The sequence below is a fragment of the Fringilla coelebs genome (genome assembly GCF_963513975.1).
Source record: "Fringilla coelebs genome assembly, chromosome: 2".
Classification (NCBI taxonomy): domain Eukaryota; kingdom Metazoa; phylum Chordata; class Aves; order Passeriformes; family Fringillidae; genus Fringilla; species Fringilla coelebs.
In genome coordinates this window covers 99,101,264-99,123,344 of record NC_140029.1, presented here as the reverse complement: position 1 = coordinate 99,123,344, position 22,081 = coordinate 99,101,264, and the positions used below count along the sequence as shown (strand labels likewise).

At 40.6% G+C, this 22,081-nt stretch overlaps 1 protein-coding gene across 2 annotated transcripts in view; it reads left to right on the top strand.

The window, feature by feature from the left end:
- ALCAM (activated leukocyte cell adhesion molecule) overlaps positions 1-22,081 on the top strand; it is a 115,892-nt gene that overhangs the window by 75,871 nt on the left and 17,940 nt on the right. For both annotated transcript variants that reach the window (XM_084226017.1, XM_084226016.1), the window contains exons 2-8: positions 4,606-4,706; positions 7,407-7,626; positions 11,587-11,651; positions 12,023-12,110; positions 12,957-13,139; positions 17,876-18,003; positions 19,588-19,717. In XM_084226017.1, the coding sequence (XP_084082143.1) occupies positions 4,606-4,706; positions 7,407-7,626; positions 11,587-11,651; positions 12,023-12,110; positions 12,957-13,139; positions 17,876-18,003; positions 19,588-19,717 (915 nt within the window). The remainder of the gene's footprint in view (positions 1-4,605; positions 4,707-7,406; positions 7,627-11,586; positions 11,652-12,022; positions 12,111-12,956; positions 13,140-17,875; positions 18,004-19,587; positions 19,718-22,081) is intronic.

Genomic DNA, 22,081 nt, shown 5'->3' with positions numbered 1-22,081 from the left:
TTAGGAAGGGGAGGGCAGAAAGAAAAATAGCAACTTAATAAAATATTTATTTAATGAAGCAAAGCTTTATAACCTCCCAGATTATATTTAGTACAGGCTAGTCTGGGCTACCTGGAGAAAAGATGGGAGGGCTAATGCATCACAAAAAGATTTGGAGTGTTAATCCTGATGTAGAGTTTCCAAAGTAGTTTGCTGCAGTTTCTGAGGTAGGTGCTAAATAGACATAAAAGCTCTTGAGTTTGGACACTGCCCAATGGCAGAGGCTGCTAATTGACCTCCCCTGCTTCATGCTGCTGATTGCTGCAAAGAACCACAGCAGCCAACGTGTCCTGCTGTTCTCTAGTAATGAGGCTTTGCTCTTTGGGTCCAGAAAGGGTCATAAAAAGCAGCACTGCTGAACCTGCCAGGGCAGAAGCATCAGCAGTAAAAAAATAAAGTGCAAAGGAAAATACAGGACATCTTTGTAGATGTAAAACATCATTTAAATCAGTGAATGCCGAGGTACTGAGGGAGGTTCCCCTGCCCTGCAAGGGGCAGCAGCCCTGCTGTGCATGCCGGTGCAGAGTCCTGGGCAGCTCCTGTGCTAGTCAGCTTTCAGATACAGGCTCGCAGCCTCACGTGGAGCTTGCATCTAGAGGGTGTTTGAACAGCTCTCGTTCTGTTTTACATTTGTCCCAGAAACACGACTCCCAAGCACTTAGAAGATGTGTCTGTGGCAAGAAGTTGTTTTAGTATTGTGGACAGAATGTAGAGGTGGAAAACATGGCTGCTTTTGTTATTTCCTTGGAGAAACATCCCTAATCTCTTTTTTCTTTTAACTCACCTTCTGTGTATTCCTCCTATGTGATCCTCTTGATTTGAAAAGGATAATTGATCTAAAATACAACCTGCCTCACACTTTTGGTGAGGACCTAAAATAACAACAGCACCTTCTCTGCATTTAAGCTTCTGTTCAAGATTTTTGTTTTGTCCCTTGAAGATGTGGGTACTGTTTGGTTCTTGTGTTGTGAAACACAGGCAGAGAGCAGGATAAAGGAGGATGCAGTTAGTAGTGCCATAGGGACACAGAAAGTACTCCAATCAAAAGCATCAATAGCTATGTCATCTCAATTTACCAGTGTCCTGCTGGGATCTTTCTCTGAGCAATCACACCTCATGAAGCTGCTGCTTTCTTCCCATGTTCCAACCTGTGTGGAAAGGTCTCATCTGGCTCAGAGTTTCTCCAGCACTGGATCAAAGAGAGGGAAATGAAGTAAATCTTAGCCTTCTCAAGCCTCTTCTGTATGTAAAGAAATGGAAGGAAAGTAATATAGGTGTAGTTCAGACCTAGCAGGTAGAGCTGCTCTCGGCGTACGTGAGACAAGATCCTGCCTCTGAATTAGTGGTGTTATTCACAGCACTAGCTCAGTTTTAGAAGACAGCATCTGAAAATCACGTAGGGAAGCTGGCTGAGCTCTTAATTAGCTACAGAAAGGTGCACCAGAAATAGAGCGAGGCAGGACACGCTGTCTGGTGACGTAGTGTTATTCCCCACGGCCGCCTTTGCGCCCTCCCGCAGAGTTAATGAGAAATGAGGGCCCTGACATTGACCCTGCACCGTGTTAGGGCATGGAGCAATTTGTTATTTGTAGACCTGCTTTCATTTTCTTTTTCTTGGGATGAGCTGGAAATCATGTAAAGAGGCCTGACAATATGAGGGTTGGTGGTAAGCACTGTTACCTCATTAAGCAATCGTTTTCTTCTCTTCTTCATCCCACCATTTTACAAATATGTCTAATAGCAACAGAGAGAGGAATTTCCAATTCTGTTGAAGTGTTTGTTTTTTTTTCTTTAATGTGTAGGTTGGTAGGGTCATTTTGTGGAGATTACTGCAGTTACTGTGGTGAACTGCAGTAACTGGTGAAAGTTTGCAGTTATTCAATTAATTTGCACTCCTTCAGCGTGCTAGATCTGTTGCTACAGAAGTGGGACGAGAATGTTTTGTTTTGCAGGAGGACTTTTTTCATTCTTGCAAGGACTGTTTCTCTGTATTCAAAGTAAAACCTATGTCCTTCTGGTTCTGTGTTAACAAATTCATAGAAAAATGTCTGATTTTAGTATAGGCAGAATTTATGTCAAGTAATGAATCTGTCCATTTTAAGAAATGCCTTTCAGCTGAAAGAGTTTTAAAATCAGAAGTCAGTCTTTCCCTTTATCAGGCCAATCACCAATTACTGTCTCTGAATGCTGTAGAGTTTCTCCAGACACATTTTCATTCACCCTCATGAGGCTTCTTGTTGAGTCTTCAGTAGTGTATACTTGCTACCTTAGCAGTTCTGCAGGGGCTAAATGGGTGTCTAGAAGAGAGCAGCATTTCAGATCCTAGGGGGTCATTTTGTTTTCCTCTAATGACAGGCAGTATTTCCCCTAATACCAAAGAGTATCTCATATCAGAAGAGCAGTTGTTGGTTATCCATGTGATGCCAAATGCTATTACAGATTTCAAATTACTAAATGGCACTTAGCTGGAATTTGAACATGTACTAACCAGTTTACTAAGTGAATATATATTTGCAAGTCTATTGTAATTTTGCTCCCATGGGAGAGAACCAATAAAGGACAAAAAAATGAAAATTAGGATTGCCTCCCTCCTGGTGATCACAATGAAGATGAGAGCAAGAAAGGACCATGGGAACAATTTCTTCCAACTTTGAATTTTACTTCCATTTATAGCTTGATATTGTAAAACATTGCTTCTGTTTCCATGAAATTGAAGTTATCTGATCTTTAAAAAAATTTTTTTTTAAAGATTGCTCTTACTCAGCACCACCTAGTGGAATGACCACTGTTGTCATTTAGGAAGCAGCTGGTCTTCATGAACCATATAGAAAATTAGAGCATCCAGTCCTTGCAGTATGATAATGCATCTAAAGCATGTTTGTGACTAATGAAGTAAGAATCAGAAAGATTAGCAGTGCTTTAGTTGAAAGGGAGGCGAGTGAAGGAAAGAAAGTTTAAGATAAGTGTGGTGCCTGTTATCTCCTGTGCTCCTTAGTCCATTAAGCTCCAGGCTGCTTTTCTGCCTTAACAATGTGGTGCCATCCAGATTGTAGCTTCTCTGAGGAAAGATTTTGCAATACTGTTTCTTTGTGCAATATCATACAGCACAAGCCCCACAGCCTCATTTGTCACTCTGCTACACGTGATAAATACCAGCTGATGTTAACAGTGAGCTCTGAAGTCCTCACGCAAGAAAAATGCTCTGGGGTCTTTCTAGTTTAAATTGCAGGCAAGGCATTCAGTGTTTGGCTCTTTGAAAAGGCATGGTTTTCTGTAAAACAAAAAACAATCCCTTGGGAAAACCTCCCTATTGAGTGCACCCATGCACTCTAGAGAATTGTCAGGTCCTGCAGGCAGCAGCCTTAGGACTTGGAAAAAGCAAAGGGATCTGTGGCTCAGGTCTTTGGAGATGCATGTTTCTCTTCCTAGCTAGTGAAAGAAAGGGCTGAATCTCCCAAAAAATTAATATTTCTAGAAGGAATGGATGATTTTCCTCAGAAACACCTGGCTACATCACCAGCATCTTACTTCACTCTCTTAGATACAATTTCTTTGGCAGCAAGCCCTTAAGCTATAGCTGTGAATGAAGAGACAGCAAAGGGGGAGATCCTGAATCTCTGGGCAAAGAGTCTGACAGGACTTGCAGATGTGTGGCTGAGAGCAGGCAGCCAGCACACTCCCTGGGCAGGCACTAGAAGCAAAATCTGCCTCCAGTGCAAGGAGCAGCAAACCAGAGGCAGCTAAGGAAAGGAGAAGCAAATTTGCATTGTAGCAAATGCACCAAGTTGTAACATCTTCCCTTTTAAGCTTCCTTGCACTACAGCACTTCATTACTTTAGGGTCTGTTGTTTTTGTTCAATTCACATGTTTTGGACAATGAAAATAAGTGGGTCGGTTTTATTCTGTACATTTTTATGCATTAGCACAATAATATTGTGCTGAGGTTTCCAAAAAAGCTGTTCTTAAATAATTCATCGAAGCATTTCACTTCATTTTTCCAAAATCTAAATGTGCAGAATAGTTTTTCTTGGGGTTTTTTTGGTTGTTTTTTTTTTTCCCCTCCAGGTTTTAGGGAACATATTTTAATATCATCATTCCCTTTTCTGTCATCATTTCCTATGTTTTAAATATATGCAGCCATCAGAGTATAATTTCTTTTCTGGCTTCCTCACAATATTGTGCTGCAATGCAACCTCTCCAGGCTGTTTTTTCAGATGAAGAAAATAAAGGTTTAGGGATTTTCCCTTTGTACATTTAAAGTTTGAGACAATTCTGATGGAAGTGTAGATATTCATCTGATTGAGCATGTGCAGGCCTGTTTGGAAATCCACTTGGCTCCTATTGCCTCTGGCAGGAGCCATGGGTCCATAAAGTTCATAACATTCACTTAACAAATTCAGTGATAGGAATTCTGTTTTGTTATAGGTTTGAGGATAAATCCTACATGCTGGAAATAACCATTTGCAAAGGAGCTGCTGTTCAATAGGTGTGAACCAAATATTAGCTAGCATATGGGAATTCAAGAAAACACTTAAAATTGTTTCCTCTCTTCTCTTTCTCCTCTAGCTCTGGGATTATACACAGTAAATGCAATATATGGAGACACTATTACTATGCCTTGTCCTCTAGAAGTACCAGATGGTCTTATGTTTGGAAAATGGAAATATGTAAGTATATCTTTATATTTATTAGAGCTGTTATAAGATGATGTGTGTTTTGTGTGTGTGTGTGAGAGAGATTTTAAGATTCCAAACGATAGAATTTCTGCCTCATATATGAAGCCGTTTATTCCTGTGTTTGTAAGACTGCAAGATTCCAAGCTGTATAATTTCTGCCAAGTGTAGATTAGAGGTTTGAGGAATTAATCTCATTGTTCAAGAGAAATAATTATTCAAGAGTTCTCTGCCAACCTGTATTAGAGATCTGGCATGTTATCCTGTGGTGTCTCGCTCACTTGACAGAGCCATGGCTGCACATTTGAACACTTTTGAAGTCGGCTGCCTGGAGCAGAGCGCGCTCCATCCCTGGGAAAAAAAGCACTGTCCCCATCTTTGGTTGATCTGACAGTCACTGGGATCTGTTTCAGGCTTTGTTTTGCTCAATGCACAGCAGAGAAGAGAGCAGAGCTGACCTTGGGAGTGCTGCTGGTGGTTTCACTCTGCCATTTCTGGCAGGGAACAGGAGCAAAAGGATGTGTGCTCTCTAGGTGTGCTGGCCAGGCTGCAGTAGGAACACCACAGGATGAGCTTCTCCTGTGTGTGATCACTATCCCAGGTCACAAGGAGGATCAGCATATCAAAGTAAAGGAAACCTGGAAGCGTATCTGGATAAAAATGGTGGGATACCAAACCCCTTTTGCTTTTCAAACTGTATTGAGACAAATGGTTTTCCTGCCTCCGTGAAGTTCATCTAAATTTCCTCTTCTCAAATCAAATGTACCTGCAATAATAGATAATTTCTAGTGGATTTAAAATTATATAGTTCTCTCTCTTTTTGCAAATGGCATCCACCAGCCTATTTTTTTACAGGAGAATGATCTGCCAGTGTTGGGGGGTGTCCTATTCTCCCCTAGCTCCTTCCTTTTTATCTTCAGGTTTGCAGCTTTTGTAGCCCACATCCACTCAATGATCCTTTTCCCGCAAACACTTTTCAGGAAATGAAGTCAGAAGTTTGGGGAGAATGTTTCCCCAAAAAGGAACAGTAAAACTGTTTCACATGAGCATTCAGAAGATGGAGTGCTTACATTTTTCAGTATTTTTTTCATTCTGCTGGCTTTTCTGGCGAAGACACAAGTCCATCTCTCTGAAGATGCAAGGATATTCTGAAAAAAAGAAATGCATTGTCTCTTTCCATTGCATTTGGATTGTCTGTGCTGGACAAGTAACAAACAGCAAATGGAGATGTTGCAGCTTCTTCTAAATGGAAAGGGACATGAAACCTAACATACACAGAAGCCTGTTTAAGTTGCTGTTGTATGAAATTGTTGACAGCCCACACAACCAAGGGAAAGTGGTACCTTTTCTCCCAGGGCAGCTCACAGCATGGCAACAGAGAGGGTTGGATTAGTTTTTTTCATCAGGTGATTATTTCACTGGAAGAAGGATGAACTCTGTTTTCTCCTCTACTGCCTTGTGAGAAGCAATTTGGATTCTTGGTGGGAACCTGGAGGCACTGGGAGATCTGCACCGTGGCAGTTGTTGCTCACTTCAATTCTACCTGTGTGTGCTTGCAGCTACAGGCTATAGGAGTGAGGAGCTCATTTGCACTTGACAGCCAACTTCTTGCCAGGGTGTTGAGTCTAGACAGTATTTTCTGTGAGACAAACATTAGACAAATCCAAGAGTTAAAAGTAGGAGAGGGAGAAAAACTGTAAGGGAATTTAAACTTCACAAGCACCTGATGCCTCCTGCTCTCTGCCCAGCTCTGACACCACTCATCTTGTCACAGCATCATCATTTTTTGTGGGCTTTGTGGACTCTGCAGTCCAGTTGAGGTGTTGTGCTAGGAACACTACTGACATCAGTGCTGCAAGGTATAAGGGATAAAAGAGAATTAAAACCTTCTCCAGCACCCAGCACAATACTGAACATAAAGATAGAATCAGTGTTTCACCTCTCTTTAAATAAAGGCAGACACTGTCTGTCCCTGCTCTGTGCGTGTGTTTGTGTAAAAAGGAAGAAATCAATGTCCCTCATAAAAATTATATTTTTTAAATAGGAAAGATGTGTGCAAGGCTGTCAAATTTGTATTCCTTTTTGGGATGTCAACTGCATAAGGAGGATGTCTAGAAAACAATACTTTGCAATTAGCAATATTTTATTGTATGTATATTCCCATCTACAAGCTCTTGGGTCCTTTAAAGACAAAGGAGAAAAAAACAAGCTAAGAACTAATTTAGAATAAAATAGACAGTTATGCCTGACTAAATCTTGCATTTGAAATGAAGTCTAAGTATCCCAAATAAACAATGGGAATATGTGAAACAATAATGAAAAAAAGGAAATCGGAGCTGTAGAGACTAGCTCACTCATGCTTCTATTTCAAATACTTTTTCATACAGACAAGTTTTTGGCAAGTGCTGCCAAAAACACCAGCTTTTATCAGAGAAAGCCCCTTGCTATGCTGAGATTGAGCCAAAGGATTGAAATAATTTCTACTCATGATATTCTCATGGGTACCATGGCAATCTTAAACTAGCTCTTATTGCACTGAATTTCTTCTGTGTACAGCAGAAACTAATCAGGAAAAAAAGCCATCTTATAGTTTGCAGATTTTTTTTAAATTATAGATTTGTAACAATTGCAAATCTTCAGGAGCTTTTAAAGGAGTGTTTATGCAAAATAGAGGTGTTTATCCTTTTATTATAGGAAATGCCAAATGGATCTCCAGTATTTATTGCCTTCAGATCATCAACAAAAAAAAATGTACAGTATGATGATGTACCAGACTACAAGGACAGGTTGAGTCTCTCAGAAAACTATACATTATCCATCAAGAATGCAAGAATCAGCGATGAAAAGAGATTTGTATGTATGCTAGTTACAGAAGATGACGTTTCCGAAGAGCCGACGATAGTCAAAGTTTTCAGTAAGTAAATCTAGTTGTTATTACCACTAACATTCATCAGCATCTGAATCATCAATTACAGAAACTTTTGTTTAAGGCAGGATTAAAGCCAAGAAAGTAAGTTTGGCTCAGTAAATTACTAAGACTAGCAAATTTCTGCAGCTTTCAAAAATGTAATCTACTGGTGGCATTTATGTAACAGGACTGCCTGCACTTGCAGTTTATTCATGATAAGTGCTGGCTCAAAGAGAATTTTAGGCTTTGATAATGACTCACTTATGTGATGTCATTTGGCCTTGGAAATGAAAAATGTAAAATTAGCATTGATTATTTTCCATTTGTTCTCAGAGCAAATTTTTCTGCAGGAGGGAAACATTAACCGTGTGCGGTCTGTAGGATTATGTCGGGGGGGAGGTTAGAAGTGGCTCTGAGCAGCTACTGTGCAACAGCACACACTGTGAGGGAGAGAGCAAGAGGCTGGAAAGTGATCCGCACCCTAAGTGCTTGTTTTGTGCCCTGCTGGATGGTAGGAAGGAGAAATACCAGTCTGCTGTTCTCTCCTAGAGCACAGCAAGGTCCATTCGTGTTTGCTCTCATCGCAGCTCGATGGCCAGGCTGGTCTGCAGTGCAAAGCCCAGCCCCGAGAGGCACAGCCCAGCTCAGAGCTCCCAGAGGAGCAGGGACAAGCCTGGTCCCTTCCTGGTGCTGATTCAGAGCAGGAGTGTAGTCCATCAAACCCTGTCAGCCTCGGGGGATATCCATTGTGGCTTTTTAGAGACGCGGGGCTGTGACTGCAGCATCTTATCTTCCTTAGCTTCGTGCTTTTGGATGGCTTTTGGCCTTTGTTGCCCTTCAGACACAGATTTATACAGTCAAAGTCTGTTGTGGGAGCACACTGACTGTGGGTACAGGCAGTTTCAAAGAGATCACACTGTGCTTGAAGAACACAAATTAATGTTTTGGAAGGGCAGCCTTTTGCTTCTCTCAGGTAGAAGGTGCCAGGGAGTCCTCAATGATATCTATGCTGTCAGTCACATAAATGAGTTTGAAGCAAGATTAGGAGCCAATAGTAATTCCCTCGTTTCACTTTCAATTTGACTGCAAGAACAATTGAATTAATGACAACAGGGAGGAGTGTGCTCAGAGCACGCATAGTAAACATAGTGCTTCCAAAGAAATGATAAAGAATTATCATGTTTACTTATTGCACAGTAGTAAATATGCAGATGAGGCAGTGGTATATGGAAAAATGAAACACTAACTGCTTGAATTACTGTGTACTCTACTAAGCATTAACACAATGCTAACTCAGCCATGGAGCACAGCTTGTCTGGTTTATTCTGTGCATTAATTCTAATAGAGAAAGCTTCTATTTACTAAGGAAGATAAGAAGGGAGGATGCCACGCATGTAATATGACCAACTTAGCGCTGCAAGAAAAATTACCTTTGTGTTTTTTCACTTTGCATTCACAACTTTATTTACGGTTCTCTTAACTTTTCTTTGCATTTAATTTTCTTGAGGCTGGTTTTTAAGTCCTCATTTTTAGTTGCTCACTTGCTCGCTTTAATTGCAGAAGAATTAAGTGTAGCTGGCAAGCTGCATTTATTTAATGAGGGGAGTTTCTAACTCATGAAGCCACAGGTACAGAGCTAGGCTGCTGCAGTGTGACCCTCATAAACCAGAATCTCATGCACCTGAATCTCAGCTGCATCCCAGAAGCCAGACTGATTCTGGGTTTTGCTGGAGCTCGTTCTGTCCTCAGCTATGCTCCCTGATTATCTCAGGGCTGAGGAGCTGAAATGGCTCACTGTGCAGGTACCACCTGCTAGTCTCTCTCACTGACCACTCAGACAAGCACTACCAGCTTTCCAGATGGATCCTGTCAGCAACTTTTTTGTGGAATTAAACAGCCAGTTTCCAAAGCAGGGCAGCCCAGCAGACGGGAGCTGCTGTCCTGCTGCACTGGCACTTGCCTTTTGTAGGCAGTGAACTCTTCTTTCCCTCTATTATAAGGCCTATATAGAGTTGCAAAGTACTCTGGCAAGCTCTTAAGCTGCGAGATAAGCAGTGTGCTGAAGTTGCAAACCCACCAAAGCGGGGTTTGCTGCCAAGTTTAAATTTTTTTCCCCACTTCAGACGCTGAGCTGGTAAACGCCGAGCGAGTGTTTTACAGGGAATTACCTTGGTGCACGTGCAGCGGCTGCGGGATCTGGCAGCAGGCATCTCCTCTCTCACAGAGAGCAGGTGGCAGCCTCTCAACTGGAGCACCTGCTCGGTCACAGGGCACTCAGAACAGGGAGAGCCCACCCAGCAGCTGCAGGGCAGGGAGGCCTCCCTTCCCCTGGTAGCATCCCTGGCATCCAACACACCAAAACCAGGGTCTTCTCTAACCTGCCCTGGGGGAGATGAGAGACAGAAGGAAGCAAGGCTGAGGTAGGGGAAGGTGTCTGGGACAGGCAGGCAACTACCCCTGTTTATGAGACCCAAAATCTGACCCAGAAGGCCTGCTAATGGTTTTGTAAAGCCACGTTTTCCTGAACTGATGTGAAAATAATTTTGCCTTGATAGGTTCATATATGGAAAAGATCCACCTTTTTCCTTTAAAGCTAACAAAAGAGAAATAAACATGCGTGTATTGCCTAAAAAGAAAAGTCTTTATTAGTCCTTTGAAGACAATATGATGATCTTAATGTAAAAAGCTTTGACTGTGTCTTTGTTTGTTGTTTTTTTTTGCCACAAGCAAAGTTATTTGGAAAATGTCAGATGAATAGCTTCTTTTATTCACTTTTATTTCCCTTTTGACCTGATTTTGTTCCATCCTGCGGTGGTCATTCAAGTGGAGAGTATTTGTGCATTTGCACGTAAACATGCACACAACTAAAATGGATTATTGGGAAAACACACAGGCTTGCTTGCTCCTCTGTGACAACAGGAGCAGTGCATCTGCACATCAGTAACTTCAGCTGTGAGTGTAGAGACTTTGCCAAGACAGTGGTGAAGTTCACTTAGGGCTGGGATTACCAACATACATGCAGCATTTGAAAGGAAGCATTTGGGGAAAGGGTTCTGTGAGCTGGCATGGTTAAGAATGTTCCAGTCTGTAAAAGTATGCTTGTTTAAGCAGTACAGATAGGGTGTAGAGCCTTTCCTTGGCTGTATAGACATTGATTTATTTTTTTCCCTTCACTCTTCCCCTCTTCTTTTAAAATTGTGGGGAAAACTGTCTCTTTTGGAGATAAGAATTTGCATTCCGGGCTTCAGGCCAAACTGTTTTAACAGACAAGTTATATAGTCCCTAGAAAGTAGTCTTTTATGATGGAAACACTGATAGATCCTCCACTTTGGCAAGCTAAGAGATCCATCTACCATAATAAAAGTAAGTAAGAAGACTAACTGGCACTGGAAAAAAGTTTATTTTTTTTAAGAGAGTCATAACTAACACAGAATCAGTTAAAATAATTACACTTTTCTCTGTCATCTGAATTTTTTAAATTTAATAATCCCAGTTAGGAAAAATAAACATTAGAAGAATGATTTGGTTGAATTTGTTCCTTTATAATGTTGACAGCTCAGCTACAGTAATGTCTGCAGGAAAGCTGCTTTTTTGTTGCTACAGTTTCTCTACTACTGGCACCTTCTCCAGCATGTGTGTCCTATAAATCAATAGATCAGATCAGGTTCTCTCCTCCTGGGTGGTGAACTAGTCTGTCTGGCTAAAAGATGTATTGTCAGAGTACATGGAATTCATTATGGAAGGTGTGAAACATTTAAAGTGAGAGTTTGCTCTTGGTTTTTTTGCTAATATTGAAAGAGAAATACCTCACCCTTTCTTCTTTTAATGGGGAAATGTAGGTAAGACTGTATCAGGCTAGATTATTCTGTTTCATTTCAAAAGTCCACATATTTTTAGTACTTTTTTGTTTTTCAAACAGCTGTTTGTGCTCCCTTCACCAGTACTTTTATCCTATTTATGTTTTAGAACAACCCTCTCAACCAGAAATCTTACATCAAGCAAAACTCTTAGAAACAGAGAAGCTACAAATGGTAAGAGCAGCATTCTCCTTCACAGTTACGTTCCCAACAGCTGCCTGAAGTCCCTTTGCAGCCCAGGCAGAGGTGATGGCTCAGAGGGGTGAATGAGCACCTGCCTGGGAGTCTGTAGCCTGGCTGAGCACAGCCTTGCACTGCTCTATTTGTCCCTGCCTGGTGTGCAGACAAGAGCCCCCCTGATCTCAGACCCACCACCCTCTGCCAAATCGCGCCTCACTGACTCCATGTGCCTCATTTAAGAGAAGCGGGTGAGGCCAAGCCTTTGGACTTCCTGGAACTTTCGCCCCCAAAGGGCAGAAGTAAAACCAGAATGATGCTGAAGCCTAGTGGAGAGAGCCAGGGGCTGATTGCTGTCTGTCTTGCAGCTCGGGGAGTGCGTTTCCAGGGACAGCTATCCCGAGGGCAACGTCACGTGGTACAAGAACGGGAGAGTTCTGCAGCCCGTGGATGATGGTACGTTCTGGCAATGGCCAGGCTCCCCGCACCCACACATCCATGTGTATGCATGGATGTATATAAGGGCTGCTCTGCCTTATTCTAATGTACTCTTCCTTTGAGAAAAAGTGCTCATATGGAAAGATGCAGCTGGAAGGAGTTGTTCAGGCCTTTCAGAATACCCAAACTATGCCACATAATCTTTCTCTTTTAGTTCCAGTTTTAAATACACGTCATGGGGAGGAGAATTGCCTTTATTAATGATATCCCAAAGCTATTTTTGAGCCTATGTAGCTAATAAAAACCTGTATCTAATTTCCAACTTCTTATAAGGTATTAACTGCCTCAGTTTCATACCTGTCCAATATTGTATTTTGGACCACACAGACCATCATCTTATACAACTAATTCTTTTCCAGGATATGTGACAACAACTATTTTTTTTCCTTCTTTTCAACTTTGACAGACCAATAAGGCTTCAATTTTTCCTATTTTCCTACTTTTCTTTCCTTATAAATTAGAGAATAATTAGAAAATAAATTTGACCTTAATTTTTTTGCCATCATGTTTGAGGCTTTCTTTCTGTCTTACAAATGAGCTGAATGGTATTAAAAACCACACCAGTTTAGAAATAGCTTTTTGTTTGGATTTGATTTAAAATATTAGGTAGGTTAGGAGTGTGTTGTTGCTAAAATGTTCCTGGTATTCTTCAGTGGCAGTACTAGAGGAAAAGCATACAATCTATTGGGTAACATGTTTCATGTATGTTTGCAGCCTGATCTCAAATGCAGAACAGGCAACAGCGTACAGGAAAAAGGTTTCAGATTCTGAGTGTGTGACACTGAAACATTATTTCCTTTTCAGTTGTAGTCATAAATTTGCAAAAGATTGTGGACAGGACAACCGGACTCTACACCATGACATCGTCTCTTCAGTACATGCCAACTAAGGAAGATGTAAATGCCAAGTTCTCTTGCATTGTGACTTACTATGGACCATCTGGGCAGAAAACAATGCAGTCTGAACCAGTTGTCTTCGATGTTCACTGTAAGTTATCAAAAAGCATCTTTTACTGTACAAAGTCTACCTCCAGGGCAGGGGAAAGCAAAATCAGAAACAGTTTTCAAAATTGGAGAGTGCTTGGCTATTGAAATGGTTTCTTCAAAACTGATCTGCATCAAGAAAGTCTGAGTACATTGCCAAGGTAATTTTTATTATCTTCAGATTTACCTGAGATTTCATTTTTCCTAGCAATGGAATAATACATATCAAGATTTCATTGACAAGAGAAAAGTGATAGCCATAAAAAGTTACAGTGAAATAGGATTTTGAGAATTTTAAGAGAAGTTATAGTGGTTGATAAAAGTGATTCTGTGCCCCCTAAAATATGCAGTAAATACACAATACAGTTTTAGTAAACTCAAATATTTTCATCTTTTCAGAGTCAGCACCAAGCAGTTAATTCTGGCTGTCTACCTTTCTGAAAAATGCTTCTCTACAGCTGTAAGATGCTGTGTTTTACATTTAAAATGTATGATTTGAATATTGGTAGACTTTTAAGTACAGAATTTGTGCAAATAATTGCTTCTAACTGGACTGAATTCTAAAGCGGCTTCCTTACTGTGTTACTGACGGATGTGGAAATCATAATGTTCCTTTGAATAAGCAAAACAGGCTGTTGGCAAGGAAAGATCAGAGGAGGTGGCAGCACTTAGAGGCCAGGGGAAGAGACATTTCAAAGTCGTGTAAAATGGCACTTCTGAAGGACTGTAGAAGGCAGCAGGTCACAGCAGGATATAGAGGAACAGGAGACAGACAATATGTCCAGTCAAGTATTTCCTCTCTGCACACTTCTAATACCTCCTCTTACAAAAGGTGAATCCCTGTTTTGGGAATGATAGGGTCTAAGTATAGAGTCCAGCATAAAGAAAATAAGGCGCTCGATTTCTCCAGGTGGTGTGGGTGCAGCACTGCCTTGAAAACAAAAGCCATGGGCTGGAAGTGCCATGTGTGCTCTGCCTAGACAATAGCTGCTTTTCTTCTACAGGTAAAGTTTGTTGAGCTGCAGGGTAGGGGATCAGTTTTGACCTTGATCAAATAAAACCCAACCTTGGAGCAGCTGGTCTTTGGTTTTATCTGAAGTCAGAATTGTCTTTTTACCAGCTCTTTCTCCAGAGCAACAGCCAGCACAACTAAAGGAGAAGAAAATCTCCAGGAAACCTCTGGGACAGCTGTTGCCCATGGGAATACCATAGGCATTTCAGGCCTGCTGGCACCTATCCCATCAATTTAAAGCTAGAGACATTTCTTATTTTTCTGCTTTTGCTTTATAAAGCTGGGTACCAAATTTCACTGTGTTTCTTTCTGTCATTTGTGGAGCCCCATGACCATGTATAACTCCTGCTATGAATGGCAGATGTTCCCAGGAAAGAAATGTAAGGACCAGAAAGCATTTGTGGCTGTTACTTGCCAAGAGATGCTGTGCTGTCCTCATCTCCCCTCTGCTTTCATGCTTTAGGGCTCTTCACCTGTTGAGGGTAAGGCTGTTGCAGATTGCTGTGGTGTGTGTACTACATGCACTTGCAAGTGAGAACTGGGCAATATGAAGGGGAAAAAGGCTGTGTGGCCCTGGCACAGTCACTGGCCACGTGTAGTGTGCCCTCTGTATAAAGATTTAATGTTTGATAAACTAGCTCTTCTAGTTCTGTTCTAGTAACACACAATTTAATTAATTCCAGCAGTGTGTTACTAATTAGCAAATACTGGGAGCCAGGCATATTTTTCAGTACTGGAGAGGCCTCAGGTATGAACTTTGGCTTTGGAGTGTGGAGTTACACAGTTTGCTTTCTGAGTATTCTCATTTGCTGTAACTTTACTTCCTTACTCTGCATAAATGCATCTCCAAATTAATTTGTGAAATTCTTCATTAATAGATGTCCAAGCTTCAAGATGCATTTCATGACTGCTGTTACTTGATGATAATGACCCATCTGATTTCATTTTGCTTTTTTAGTTTAGTTCAGTGCTCCTAATTAGTTTCTCAATAATTGTGATTTTTTTTTTAATGAGTCAAATATAATGCAGATTTTAAAAATGGCAGGCTCAACTCTTAAGAAATGGAAGTCTTTCAGCCTTTTTTATTTTAGATTGACTGTCAAAACTGTTTTTTTGCATCCCTAAAGCAATAGAACCGAATCATAAAGACCTGCTGCTCATTCCTTGCAACTTATCCATTTCTCCTAAAGAAATGGGGAGAGCATGATTAAAATTATGCCTTCAGAAGATTTTTTTTTTTAAAGATATATCTATTCAGTCAGGATCTAATAAATATTTTATTGTTTGGTTTGGTTTTTTATTTTATCTGTTGCATTGAGTTAGTGTAGTCTTTAGTGCTCAAGTGTTTAATAGCTAGTTCATATCCTGGAAGGACACAGCCACTGTAACCTAGTATGAGAAGAAGAGGGAATTAGCTCTTGCTGTGTTGGATGTTACTTGGATTAGGATAATTTAGGTCAGCTAGCAGCAGTTTCATGCTTGCTTTTGCAGCTGCAAGCAAGGAAGCTGCTGAAAGCAAGGAGTACTGGGAGAGGAGTCTTGGAGCTGGACACTTGGATATTATCTGAGATATTTAATCATCTAGGCTCCAGTTATGTAGGGTTCTGCTCAGCATTATTCAGTGTAAAAAGATAATGTTTGTCAGGCAGGCTTCCCAGTCATGTCCTGCTGTTAGGTGTCTGTTTTGTTATGGATAAACTGCTTTACATAACAGATTAGAGTCAAGGACACTTCACACTCAGGCTGCTTCCAGCATTGGTGTTTCCCTTGAAATGGCACAGTGGCTGGGGCAGCCCTGGGATGGCAGCATTCATTTACTAAATGGCTGCCTTTTGGTGCTGGCTCCTGCAATTTTGCTGTTGTAGAAAGCAGAATCTCAGATTTGCAAAAGCAGCAAGTGAGATATGGGCCAAGTCAGGCATGTGTGCCACTGAGAGGCAAGATGTGCCTTCCCCAGGCTGCTCCTGTGTCTTAGTGAAAGCAGGGAGTGCATTATTCATACCAAGCACCACTCTGCATGGCACTGGACACCATCTGCCTGTTCTCAGGCTGCATCTCCCTCGGAAGAATGACCTCTTCATCTTAGGCAACAGTTAAAGTGGGCTTTACTTCTGTATGTTTGGGGTTTTTCCTAGTTTAGCAAATTAAATTAAAATTTGCTTTTGGTCGATTGCTGTTGATAGAGGGGTAGGATATTTCTAGAGAAAAGTCTAGTGGTTTGCAAGAATGTAACTTTTGTTTAACTGTGTCCATTTTTAATCCAGTTCTGTTTATCTCTGTGGGGAAAAAACTGTTCTAAATGAAATTATTTTTCTTTATTAATTCCTCCCATTTCAGTCTCAAGACAAAGCCTAAGCAATTCCAGGATATATCTAGACATTCTTTATGATAACTTTACCTTAACATAAACTTGACAGAAGGGAAGACATGTTGCAGCAGCCCCTGAAACGGAATTTTTTGGCCCAGCAGCTTCCAAGATGGGCATGCATGGCATTCCTGGCCAGCTGTCTCATTGCATCTCTTGTATTCCATACCAGCAGTGAAGCTGGACTTCCTTTTTCCAAGCAGGCGAGGTTGTGCTTTAGCTCTGAAGGTGCTGAGGTAGAAGCTTGTTTGGTCATGTGTGGTGTTTCCATGGGAAGGGAGGCAGGCTCTGGAGGAGGGAGGCTGTGGCAGGTTGGAATCCAGCCCTGTGCTGCCCTGGGGAGGCCGAGGGGCTGTGCTGGGGCTCTCAGTGACTGAGAGGCTGCAGTGGGAGGCAGCTCCTGGTACTGAGAAATCCCGCTGCAGGAGGAGTGCCTGGAGGGTCGGGAGGGCTGCAGAGCACACGCTTCACTAAACACACAAAATCACCTGTCAGCCAGGGCTTTCTCTGCTGGGGAGACTTTTTTAGTGTCTAAGAAGGTGTGATGTGCTGTATCTTAATGCAAGACTGGCATCTTTGATGGAATTTTGTTTATCCTTTGACATTAAAATAGTGAGAGTTATCTGCCCACATTATTTTAATTTTGTTCATTTTACTTTGTTTTCCAAAAATTATGTTTAGGCCTCTACTTAGAAATAACAGCATCTGCTAAAGAATACTCTGCTTTAAAAAATTATGAAAGTGAAATGTAAGTTATAGTTCAACTTCAGTGAACATGACAGAAGTATGTTACATTTAGCGTTCTGTTGACTATGCTAAGGGTCCTATTATGTTCACCAGATTTATCTTTCTGAAAGCCTGCAGTGATCAGCATATAGAATAGGCTGAATATAGTTGCTTAGTTCATATTTATTTCTTTTTAGTGCCAGAGGGCTATTATCTGGTACTAATACACGGCGTTGAGAGCTTCAGTTGTTTTTCTGATTGCTGCGGTCCTCCAAATAGGGAATTTCACAGAGGACAAGTTAATCCCTCATAATGAAATCACACCATGAAATGGTTCATACTAATCAGGATTTCTTTTGCTTTAAAGCACATGACATAGTTGTAATCATTGCTGTTTCAGACACAGGTATTTTAGAGAATAAAAATGAATTTTATGTCATATGAGTTCTCTGCACTTAATTGGCAAGTATATAGAAAGTGTGATTAACTTCAAGTTCTTTTATAAAAAGATCTACACATGCAAATATTTTCAGCCGCCAGATGATAAAATTGCATTTTCTTGGGCAATGAATATCATATGCATAGTGTTGCTGTATGATTACTCTGAAGCTATTAAATATGTACATTATTTTCACAGACCCAACAGAGAAGGTGACTATTCAAGTGCTGCCACAAAGTAGTACCATTAAAGAGGGCGATAACATCACTCTGAAGTGCTCAGGAAACGGCAACCCTCCTCCGCAGGAGTTCCTGTTTTACATTCCAGTAAGTCCTGCCTTGCTGTCGCTGCCTAGTGAAATATTCTGTATCATTCCTTCCTGCAGACATTGCTACATGTCAGTGTCTACGTGGTTTTGTAACAAATGAAGAAAGGAATTCGATGCGACAAACGCTGAAGATAGACATTGACCATTATATCACACTCTGAGAACACCTCACCTCAGCTGCCAAAATATTTTTCAAAAACTCTCCTTCCCCCAGCCCACCCAAATTTTTCAGGAGTTTAGACCTACCAAAAATTACAAGGCTTTATTTCCCATCATCAGGTATTTTAATTTTGATTACAGTGGTTTAGCATCTTGAAGAAAACCATCTCATCTGTTGTCATAACACAGATCCAGCAGTGAAAGTACAGCGAATTAATTCAGCTATTTTTTGGACTTTCACAGATTAATCTTTGTGCAATTTCTTTTCTTCAGTTAATTGTTTGGTGGCATAACAACACAAAAAAAGAATGTGTGTGACAGCACAGAAGAACAAATCTGTAAAATGCTTAAGACACAGACTGAGGAAAATAAAGGCTTTGTTACCATTAATCTTCTTAGTAGTGGTGAAATCCACCGACAGATGTGGCTTTATATTCTAAGACTCCTGGTCCTTGTTCCCATGTCCTGCTTCCCACTCCTGTTTTATATGCCTTATTTGTTCCTGCTGCAGCTCTGAGCAGAGCTGCTCTTGTGAGAAGCCAAAAGAAGTGGTGTCCTTTCAGATATTTCAAACCCAGCATGTCACCCTCTGAACATAATCGTCACTCCTCTGGACTCCTGGCATGTTTGAATTGTTGGAGAGAGCAAGGGGAGCCAGGAGCTGCAGTCCTTATCTCAGAACAGCCATTTAGATTCAGTGAGTCATCCTAGAAAGTCACTAAATGCCAGTGAAAAAGTGTCTGGTATCTCTCCTTGCTCCACTATCACAGTGAGTGAGCTAAACACCCGAGTTTGTCTTATCTGTGGGCTCCCTGCTGCCTGATACTGGTCCTTTCTCTCAAGGAGAGTTGCAGTGGGTGATCTCTTTGAAAGGCTCACAGGTATTATAAATCTCTCTCTGGATTCAGAGATAGGAATTAGGGTTTCATTCTATGCTTGTTTCAAAGCTGATCTAAGTCAGTAATCAGGGGGAAAGTGGCTGAACTGGACAGCCATAAAGCATTTGCTGGCTAATTCAAAACACCTGTGTGCTTGTGCTGTTCAAAAATGTGATTTGTCCTAAGCTGAATATATCAGAACCAGATTTAGAAACAGAATTTGTTTTGTTGTTTTGATTTCTGCAATACTTGTTAGTAGACTGGGTTTTTTTGGCTAAACTTTTAAATTTTGTATTGTAACAATCTCTTAAAATGAGTTAGTCATTCAATTAAAAGAGTAAGCTCTTGATTGTTGTTTTTTAAAAAATGATGTTATCGTGCAGGAAGTAAATGTTACTTTAACTAATAGGTGATCACATTTCAATGATGCCGTGTCTATACGTGCTTTGGAGTATTTCACCATCCTTATAATTAAAGAAAATCCTCAACAAAATTAGTGTGTTTAGCAGCAAATGTACAGCAAATGTCCTGTTTTCCACCTGCAGGGAGAAACAGAAGGTATAAGAAGCTCAGATACTTACGTAATGACAGATGTGAGACGAAATGCAACAGGAGAGTACAAGTGCTCCCTGACTGACAAAAGCATGATGGACTCGACCACCATCACTGTGCACTGTAAGTCATTGCCTTTTGCGCTCCTAGCTAGGATTCAAACTGATCTTGGACCTCCTGGGATGGTCTCCCTGCTGTGTGTATGCAGCTTAGTGCAGTTACCCACAGGTGGAGTGTTGGTTTGAAGGCCTCTCCAGTCATTGCTATTTATTCTAATGTATTTCTGTTTGAAAATCCTGACTTTCTCATTTCATTGGCTGGACAGTTTCACTTCACGTGACTTTGGATAGTACATGGCTCTATTACACTGTCACATACGGTGAGGGTTTTGTTATTTTACCTTTTGCCCATATGAAGGTATATAGGGGAAATTACTTTCTTCCAGCTGTGCCTTAGAATGTACACCAACATGGAAGCTAATCCACAGGAATATCACTGAAGGTCATTCTTCATAGTTAAGTTCCCATTCCCTCGATGAGGTTAACGTGTAAGGAGCCTAGAGAAGAAACTTAGGAAATCATTATGTTCACATAGGAAAAGTTGGGTTTTTTTACTTTTTCCAGGCTCATGAGAGCTACAGAGCTCAGTAAATTTTCTTTAGGTGGATACTGTTTAGTCGCACTATCAGCAACACTTTGAAAGCAGCCATTGAACTGGTTGGACCATTAAAGCAATAGTTGCTTTTGATCTCTTCATGCAGAAGTCACGAGCAGGAACTCTTTCAAACTCTACTATACTATCACAGGCTGCTAAATAAAACTCATGCTGGGGGTAGAAGTTTTCCCCTAAGAACGCTGATTGTCTGTAGTCTTCACAGTATCATCAGTAGCTGACAGGTTCAGGGGGATCTGAAGGATAATGAAGTTTAAAGGCTTCCACTGCAGTTATATTTTACATTAAAACAAACTTAATGTTTCTATACTTGGTTTTGAATTTTTTTTTCTTGGAAGAGGTACAATACATGCATAATATGTCGGCGATTATTGATTAATTACACTACACATTATTAATTACACTACTATATTTAATGAATATTTTGCTTTTAATATGATCATTCATTGTTACCCTCCCCACCTGTTCTGTTTGCCAAGAGTTGGGCATGTAAAACCTGAAAAGGGCTCTGTGCTGCTGCCTCTTCACTGCTGGATAGCAAAGGTATCTTTGCTCTGGTATAACCGACCCTTTGATTTTCCTCCAAGTGTATTGCATGTCTACTTTTCCTTTCATAAATAATTACTCTAAAAAATGGCTTTCTCAGCTCCAAGTTATTTTTAACAAGCCAATTTTTCCGTGTCTTCTATTTTGTCTGCACATTCAAAGAGCTTTGCTATGCCAGAGAAACATGTAATTTCTAGACATGAATCTTCCCAGTGCTGGCAGCTAATGCAGCTACTCAGAACTCAGAGCTGCATTCCAGTACCCTACTACTTCACTTTACTTAGGGTTCATTTTGTTTTTTTCCAAAACACCTCTATCTGCAATAAAGCCTTTTTTTAAAATGAGGTGCAGTGGCCTGGGATAGTTCTGCAATTCCTGAATGTCCAGACCATGCACCACCCATAAGGTACTTCATTGTCTTGTCTGATGATGGTCTAAAGCATTTCTGCAGTTTGTCCTTCAGATACTACTTACTAATGGTTATCAAATCCTACTTTTTCTCCCTCTTTTGCTTTTTTGCTCACCTTTTATATGGATGAATATTCCTCTCTGTGGTGGCACACTAAAAAAACCTTGATCAGGAGTCAAAGCTTTTCATTTCTTCACATCCAATCTGAGAATTTTAGATGTTTTTATTTTCTTCTTAAAAAACCCAACCACAAGCACAACAAAAAGCAGGCAATATAATAATATTAATTAAAATAAATCTAAGATAATTAATTAATTAATTTTAATATTTAAATTATTTTAAAGTTAATTCAAATTATTTGAGAAACTATTTATAGTAATTTGTTACATTTCAACTGTAGCGTCTTTTCCCAAACCAATTTTATTAAGCATTATAATGGCACTGATTTCTTTTGGTGCCTAGGTAGGGAAAGCTTCTTGCTAGTATTGAAAGACATTATTATGTCATAATCCTCAAATATGTTTTGTAGAGAATACCAAGCTCCATTTTTCCAAGTTGACTGTAAATTATGAGACTTACAGAAATCTGAAAATTGGCATTAAAGCTTCAGAGTTACCCTCAATGCTTAGGGAAATTATTTATGAAGGGAATCGAGGAGGGATGAAAGATTCCCTGCATTATCCATGGAACATAAAGGACAAACTGTACAACCTCAGCTCTTGCCCTTCAGAGCAGGATCTGTGCAGCCAGGTCCCAGTTTAAAGTCCAGCAGAACTGAGTGCTCGTAGTTGGCATGATTTGTCCCTCTACAGAGGCAGCAACAGCACAGGATTGATGCTGTGGATTTGGGGCTTTTCACA